This window comes from Coffea eugenioides, chromosome 1, assembly GCF_003713205.1.
Source record: "Coffea eugenioides isolate CCC68of chromosome 1, Ceug_1.0, whole genome shotgun sequence".
NCBI classification, from domain to species: Eukaryota; Viridiplantae; Streptophyta; class Magnoliopsida; order Gentianales; family Rubiaceae; genus Coffea; species Coffea eugenioides.
Window position 1 is genome coordinate 13,881,514 of NC_040035.1, and position 8,804 is coordinate 13,890,317.

At 34.8% G+C, this 8,804-nt stretch overlaps 1 protein-coding gene across 1 annotated transcript; it reads right to left on the reverse strand.

The window, feature by feature from the left end:
• Positions 1–715: 715 nt before the first annotated feature.
• LOC113763834 (DNA damage-repair/toleration protein DRT100-like) lies at positions 716–2,096 on the reverse strand. Its single transcript, XM_027307796.1, has one exon. The coding sequence runs from the start codon at positions 1,958–1,960 to the stop codon at positions 869–871; it is 1,092 nt and encodes a 363-aa protein (XP_027163597.1). The 5' UTR covers positions 1,961–2,096; the 3' UTR covers positions 716–868.
• Between the last annotated feature and the right edge of the window lie 6,708 nt (positions 2,097–8,804).

The following is an 8,804-nucleotide window of genomic DNA, read 5'->3' on the forward strand; positions in this document are numbered from 1 at the left end:
ATACATGTCATTTTTTCTCCAAATACAACAATGCAATACAATTGTACACCAACTAATATAAATATAACAATGGAAGTGAACTGCATGAAATTCCAATCACATTGAGTCCTTTCCCCAACTTAATCACTTTGTCATTATGATCTTTTTAATTTTCAGCTCGTCAGATAATCAGCATTTCGCACTTGAATCAATTAAGTGAAGTTATTGAACTCAAATTTTCACCTTAGTTTATGTTCCTGATTAAATTTTTGAAAACTGATTAATAACTTGCTATACAGAATTTGTTCAATGAAATTGTCCTAGTTCAAAATTGTGTAAAATTCACACCTAGTCACACAACTGTTGTATGTCTATGATTAATTCATTTTTCTGTAGTCACTACTGAAAGGTATTTGGTTGTAGATGTCTAAAATGAATACTCATCTGAATCAAGCGACAAACTAGATATATATTTTTTCTAACAATCATTGTATCTGGGGAAGGGTTAGGTTGAATAGTAAGATAAAAAAAATTGTAAATAAGAGATCTTGATTTCAATATCTTTCAACTTAAAAAAAAAAATCATTGAACCTGATCCAAACTGACATGCCGATGTGACATTTGAATCAAAATTAATTACCGAATTTATGTGCTTCTGTTAATTTTATGTGCATAAATCCTTCAATTCCCATAACAGCATGAAAATCAGAAATACAAACTTACACAAACCAAACAGTTTTTAGTTAACTAATGTAATATAGTATATATAGTAAGTCATTAGTACAGACATTTTCAACATACAAGTATTAACCTTTAAAAAGAAAGACAAGAAAAAACTCCATAGTATGGATCGCATCGCATAGTAATTAACTTGACAAACTACTTTTGCTTAGCATTCTCTAAGTGGCTTCCCACATAGACAGTCATTGTAAACAAACGACGACGCTTCAAGATGATCGAACGGGGAACCTACTGGAATCGGCCCACATAGGTGGTTATGGCTGACGTCAAAATGGCCAATGAAGGTGGCGGATAGTATAGACTTGGGAATGCCTCCTTTGAGCTGATTATACGATAAATCAAGAACCATAAAATATGACGTTGCCCCAAATGTATCAGGAATATTACCTTCAAGTGCATTTTTGCTCAAATTCAATGTGCCAATTCGCGAATTAAGCAAAGTAGGGGGAATGGTACCAGAAATATTGTTACCATCAAGATTTAACGTGGCCAAAACGGGCATTTTGCCTAGTGAAGGTGGGATCGTGCCCGAAAGTCGGTTCAGTGAAAGATCTAAATCCGAAAGCCGATAAATGTAAGAAATTGAGTTTGGAATTTGCCCTTGAAGTCGATTTCGACTTAGCAAAGCTCGGCTTAGCATTCTTAATTTCCCAAAGTTTCTAGGAATTGTACCTCTAAATAAGTTGTTACGTAGATCTAAATGCATTAATGAAGATAAGTTCGTTAATGACCTTGGTAACCTCCCGGTAAGTTGATTATCTGCCACGTTTAACACAGTGAGTCGACTCAGTCGGCCAATATCAGCTGGAAGTTCACCGGTGAGCTTGTTTCCGATCAAGTCGACGATTCTTAGGAAGGGTAAAGATGTAATGCATGGGGGGATTGTGCCAGAAATGCCCTTCCAATCAGCAATGGTTAGGCTTGAGAGCCTATTGAGCCGACAAATCGCTCGAGAGATTGTTCCATTCATGTAACCGGTCCGGTGAGCCTTTTCAAAGATGGGGTCCTCCGATTCACCACGGAGGTTGATGTCGGCGACTCGGTGCACCTCCGGGTCACAACTCACTCCGTACCAGTTCTTGCAACAATCAGGGCCCGTCCATGACTTGAAAATGCCGAAGTAGGGCTCATTCAGGGCAGCTTTGATAGCTAGCAAAGCTGCCCTATCTGAAGGCGCGCAGCTGTAAGCTAAAGGGCAGATACTCAGGACTGAAAGTATTACTGCCACAAGTTTAACCATCGTGTGTATTTTCTCTTTCTAAAACTCACTGAGTCTGTATCACTCTCTTTGTTTTTTTTTTTCTCTCTAATTTACTATTTTTGGTTCCCTCAGACTTTGCATGTGGAGGATGATTTCAAAGCAAAGTCATGCACGCTGGTTGGGTTAAGCTGATTTGAGCTTGACATTTGAGGGTTTTTATACTAGTGCAATATGGTACAGGTGGTGAAATGACAATTTTACACCTCACATGTGCTGTGTAATACTGAGAGGACAAGTCAACATGCCTGGAGATAAGACTAAGGTGGCATTATTAATTGGGGAATGTGGTGATGAAGATGAGAGGCAACAGGGATTGGTCGGCTACGTGGCAAGTGATTGTCCAGATTCAAGGGAATTGTGGCGTGACCATGAATTCAATGTGTTATGGGCATGAGGAGCTAGCTATTGATCTTTTACTACCGTTTTAACCATTAGCATTTTGGATCTTCCTAAATGGGATCAGTAGCTTTTAATCTTTCAGTTGGCACTTAAGTACTTAGTCGCTTTACCATAAAAAGAAAAGAAAAGAAAATTTCTCCTTACCGAAAAATACGAATTTTTTGAATCACACCATATATTAAATGAGACCAAAAAAAAAGCCAAATCGGAGAAAATTGTGTACATCAGTTAATCAATGTAGTGTACATTAAGTTCTTTTGGTTACTTTCTTGATGTCTGAGACCCTGACGACACTGAGATGTTTGAAATTTGGATTCCTAATTAAGATGCATTAGTGGGAAGTGGAAGAATATTACGGCTTCTTTTCCCACCCTTACCAATCTTGTTTCTCTTATCAATTAACCATCAATTCTCTAAACACAATTTAGGAATTAGTAATATGAGTCTCAGTGTCTGTTAAACCTCTGATGATTGGAATACTGCAAGGCAATCAATTAGTTTGAAGTGACTAGTTTGATATGAAAATTTACCAATGCTTGGTGGTTATATGCAAGCTATTGTAAATACCATTATAAGACCTTTATTAATGGCATGCACAGATCTTAGAATCTCCTAAGTTTTTTGTAACTACAAATAAAGAAAAGGTAATAAGATAAGAGTTTAAGAATCAAAATGGAATAGAGCAAACTTCCTACTAGAGTGTGACTGATGCATTTTCTTTTTATAATATTTGTCCTGAAGTAAACTATTTGTTTTTAGAGGAAGATGATTCTTTGTTGGAGCATTTTAAAGTTAGGATAATCAAGGTATATCCTTCTAGATGTGAGTGAAAAAATGGTGCATCACTTAATCCGATTTTCACTATACTTCTTTCATCCCGGATTAAATTATTAGTTTCTAATCAATGAAAGTTTTACTATAAAAATAGCTAAAGGCATCATATACCTGTAACTTTTTTCTCAAGTTTATATTGACTAATTAGAGATTAACCTATGTAACTTTCTGGTCCAATCCGCCAAGTCTTTTGCAAAAGTTTCACTCATGACTTTAATCCAACAAATTGAAAAAAAAAAAAAAACCATATAAAAGAAGAAGAAAGAAAGTTGGATGAGAGAGACAAAGGAAAAACAGGGAAAGTTGCCGGAGAAAACACGAGGGAATACCCATCTTGTTATGGGAGTGGGATATAAAAGAAGTGAGCAATCATTCATGTGACATAAATAATTGGGACTATGGTCGAAATTTGGATGACAATATTCAATCCAATTACAAACAGTCTTCTCTAGCAAGTAAAGTAGGATTCACAGATTTCTTGCACATAGTCTTTATAAATGCAGCAAGCAACTGAACAGGACAACTTTATTCGGTCACTTTGAAAAAACAACATAGAGAATAGCAAAACAAAAAAAAAAGGTTTCAATTATTGTAGTAAAACGGCATTCTCTGACAAATGCTATCAAGGTCCCAAGAATATGAGATAATTTCGATAGCGTTGATATAGTATTGTGTGCCAACAGATCTTTTATCCTACTTCATGTGACACTCTCTGTCTCATTTTTTATTATATTACTATTTTTCTTTCATAGACATCATATTTTAGTTCTTTTTTATTTTCTTAAAATTTAATAACTATTAACTGAATAATACACAAAATTTAACAAACTAAAAAAATCAAAATGCATAAAAAATGAGATTTTTATGTAATTTCCGCTGTATTTTATAATTTTCTATTATGTATTACTTTTTTGAAACTATTGTATTTAATTTTTATTCAATTAATAGTTATTGAATTTTAAGAAAACCAAAAAAAATAAAATATGATGTTTATAAAGGAGAAATAATAATATAATAAAAATGAGATAAAGAGTAAGAAAGAAGATTCGTTGTAGTATTGTATGGCATCCACAGTTCCTTCATATTATTTTTTGGGTCCACGCATGTGGTAAAAAGTGCCTAAAATAGACTTCTTTTTTCTTTGAACAAAGTATATATTCCTTTTGTCATTGTTTACATGCATATTGGTGTTAACCACAAGCCATAGCCAACACGTTACTTGATCCTCAATTTAATCCCAAAAAATGATTAAAAAAATAAAAAGAAAGAAGGATTCAATAAAATCAATTCCCAATAAAAATCTAGTGTAAAAAAAGGAAAAAATGGAAAATGAAAATTGTTGCCTAACTAAAAAATGATTTGGCCGTATTGCTTGATTTGGTTAAAGCATTAATTTGGACATCATGGCAGACAAATTGAAACCGTCAGCATAGTTACATGTGCAAGAAAAAAAGAAGAAATTTGAAAAGAACTGCCCAAATGATGGTTTGCAAAATAATTTAAATATGCTCCCAAGACAGATCCTGTTTGCTAAAATGTTGGAAAAACATACTGCCCTATCAGAAAAAAAAAAAAATAAGAGAAGAGAAAAAAAAAGCCCCCATATTGTTCCTCCATTGACAAGATTTCGCCTTGATGTTGGCTCAACACCATAATTAGAATAGAACTAGCTTATTACTTTTAATCTTTCATCTTGGGTGACTGTTGCACATATTGTTCGGTACAAAGTTTGGGTCCACAAAATATATTGTTGAGACAGATTTCTGAAATTTCTGCCCGCCCTATTGAATTCTCCCAGTTTGGTATCACAGGCTTGAGACCTAGTCCATTTTTATTAAATGAGCGACGCGCCCAGTTTAATTTGTCCAATTCTTTCGAGGGACCTTATCATTGACCTTAACTCTATCATGTTAGATCTTTCAATCTCGCAATCTGCCCACAATAATAGAGATTTCCCCAATCTGGTGTGGCAGCTCCGGGGCAGTGGGTCTAATGAGGACATCTAAAGTTTCTATCCTGTTAAAAATGTCATTCACGATAAGTCTGAAGTTCCTCAGAAGAAAGAAGATAATTTATCTCTTTCCAAACTGAAAAAAGAAAAGGTGCCTGTGTAAGAGAGAATCAAAGCCACGATTGCTAGCTGTGAATTTTCTTGGTAAACATGTAGTCAATGGTTTATTTTTGAGCATTAGCAGAACCAGAAAATTTCCTTTAATGGGACGAACTCTAATTTAACTAAAATTTAAGCATATAAATTGAAATATTTTTAATTTTCGTGCATGCAAAAGTTTAAATTTATATAAAAAATTTTAAAAATTTCAACTTTTCGAAAAAGAAAAACCTAATTTTTCATTACTGAGCCCCTCCGCGCTACTCCCTAGCTCCGCCCATGATCATGGTGACATTGTGTTATTGTTGTGGTTAAGAAAAATATAAGAGCGAGTCTGTACAAAATATGGGTGGCTTTACAATTATCTGAAAGATATAACTTGTCCAAACAAGACAAGAATCCTGATTTCTAATCACACCACAAAGATGATTCATATTGCAACTATTATTTTGGCATGGTAAATTAAGATAGTGCACATGGTCCGACAACAGGTCGGCATGCAGGTATTAGAGATTTAATAATTTTGCATAGCCAAGCACTTATTAGTTATTAACTAAATCATCACTAATATTTGCGAGTTCGAATGATTAGCGCTTGCCTTGGTCTCGTGGGACACGTGGGGTTTCTTGAAAAATGTCCTTTCTTGGATGCCCCAATATTTCTATGACATCACAATAAAACAGTAATAATCCAGTATTTCTTAATTAAAACAGTCAATTGGTTGGTAGATTCGTTCAAATAGGATTCCTTTAAATGAACATTATTTTGAGTGACCTTCAAACAAAATAGACATTGATGATACCTTTCATTATGTATGTGAAACAAAATTTGTCTTGACATCTTCCAGGAATGTATGTTTGTAATGGCCAGTTATCTGTATGTAGTTACCAATATGAATATTCTTTTCTTTTAAATTAATATTGTACATTTTTCCGTCTTCCACAAATACTAGTGGAGAATAAAAATTCTGCATATTTTGAATTTCCAACAAATGAAAACATACATACGAAAATGATCTCACACAGATTTGAATAGAAAGTCTCTACACTTAGCAAAGAGGTGATCTGGCCGAAAACAAGCTAAAATTGGCACCACATGAAGCAATCATTTTCGGTCCCAATTGCTCTTAAATTCTAGACTAGTACCCATTTAGAGCTGAGACTTTTATGTTCGGTCAGATAAAATCGTTTGGCCAAATCATGAGCGCTCTTAGAGTTTTTTCTGCTATTAGGTTTAGGATTTGAATTTTAGACCTCGTAGTTGGAGCATGGGAAGTGTGTGGGGAGAGGTTAGAGGTAAAAAAAATTATTTATATCGAAATCTAACAGCTAAACAAAAATTTTCAGTATAATTTTTACTCTGGGGACAGTCAAATTCAAGAAATGAAAGCCAGCCAAGCTCTAGGTTCTTGTGTCCTTGCGACACCTCTCGGAAACAAATAATTTACCATAACTTACTGTAAACAGAAACAATCTCAAAGTAGATGTTACAATTCAAATATCAGCAATGATTGAATTTGCAAAAATAGATTAACCGTGACTTCTGAAATGATATAACAAAGTATCTGTAAATTTCTTTCATATTAAAAATTGAGGTTTAAGTCATGTTTGTGAAGGCACAGGATTGTGATAGTATACATTCTTACATTTCCCTTACCGACCAAAAGGGGGAAGATTAATTTCCAAATTTGCATCCCACTTGCATGAATTTCGCCGTGTTATAAGCATCTATAACATTCTTGAAGATGAAGCAAACAAATTCAGGTGTTTTCTAGTGAAGTTGATTTGCAACTCTGACAGTTGTTCTTATGAAAATTTTGAAATAGTCCGAAAAGTATCTCACATGGTTGAAACGGTTCAAAGATGATAGGAAAAACATGTGCGGTTCGACAAACATGGCATCAATTCTGGACCAAGAATCTGGTGTCTTATTAAATAAGATGACGCAACCTCACTCAATGGATCCTCAAGATCTTAACTTTGGTTTGCCTCAATTTCACATACCGACACACATTGACTCACACACAGAAATGATAAAAGGGTTTTCCGGAGCAGAATTTAAATTGAGTTCTTGGTAGTTGGTGCCTCAGTTGATCGAAATAGTGTCTGAAACACACATGGATATGCAGAGGAAATAGGGAAAATGTTAATAACAGAAAGTGAAGGCAATATTGGAGAAACCGTTTCAATAGTTTCATGCAGGTTTTGATACGACTTCAAGATTTTTCGCTCAAAAGAAACCAGACAGCGCACGTCGTATATTGAATTGCATACTCCTAAATTTTTAACTCTGTATTGAATTGCATACTCCTATATTTTAACTCTGTTCTCCGAGGCTGTGTTTGCACTAAAGGATTTGAATAAACATCAAATAGTTGGATTATCTGGGATGAATTTGGATTCAACTTCCATTAAATAGTTGGAGATATTTCAATGGTTTAAATTAGTAGATTTCAAGTCCACGTGAATTTGAGCTCCTTGCAAACTTGCTTACCTAAACCCGATTCTCTCTTTCTTCTCTTTAAAAATTCTTTCAATTAAAACTTTCTCCAACTCTTCAGTGGTTGAGAGACCAAAATTTTCTGGCCTTTTCCCATTGGGAGAGCCCTCTGTCAAGTTTATTTTTTTCATTTGTTTGAATAATGTCTCTCCTAGGGTTTTTTTAATGAGAATTTCTTCTCTCCTAAGATTTTTAGTGAAAGTTTTATTCTCCTAAATTCTTTTAATGAGTGTTTTTGTGACAGTCCCATCTTCCCCTAGGGTGAACCAAAGGGTTCTGTAGGCTGCCTATCCAACTTACGCCATGACTTACTCATACGATCGAATAAAATACTTCCAAAGTAGTTAAAATAACAATTCCACAGCTTATAACATAACTAAGTTCAACTTACAACCCAACTAGTAAAATAAGATCCAACGTACTTAAGATAAAATCAAAGTTCGTTTTACAAGTTTCCAAAATATCGAATTCAAAGTTTAACAACCCAAAACAAGATACAAAAGAAACAAGGTCACACCCTAACTGACAGCGGCTTCACTCGGATTCTCAATTCCGGTTAAGGAAAACAAATTTGAAGGAATAAGCTAATGCCCAGCGAGTTCCAAAAAGGCATACAGTCATATAGAGCAGTTCAAATTACACTTCAAGTTTACAATTCAAAGCGAGTAAATAAAGCGATTAACAATATCAAGGGGGTAGGACACGGGTGGCTCTCAGGAACCAATTTTCACGAATCTTGATCTTATTTCACGTAGTCAACACTCCGTCGACTCTCAAGTTTTATCCTTATGTAGAACTCCACTTACTTCATTCTCCTTCCAACGACTCCCCCTAACCAGCCCGAAATCCAAAACACTTAAAATGGGTATTGCTCGAGCATATCATAGTTTTCACTTCAAAAAGGACAAGTCTAAACACTAAGTCCAGTGAATATAAAACACTCTCCTCTGGCTCGTCAAATCTCCTCGACCAAATCCCATG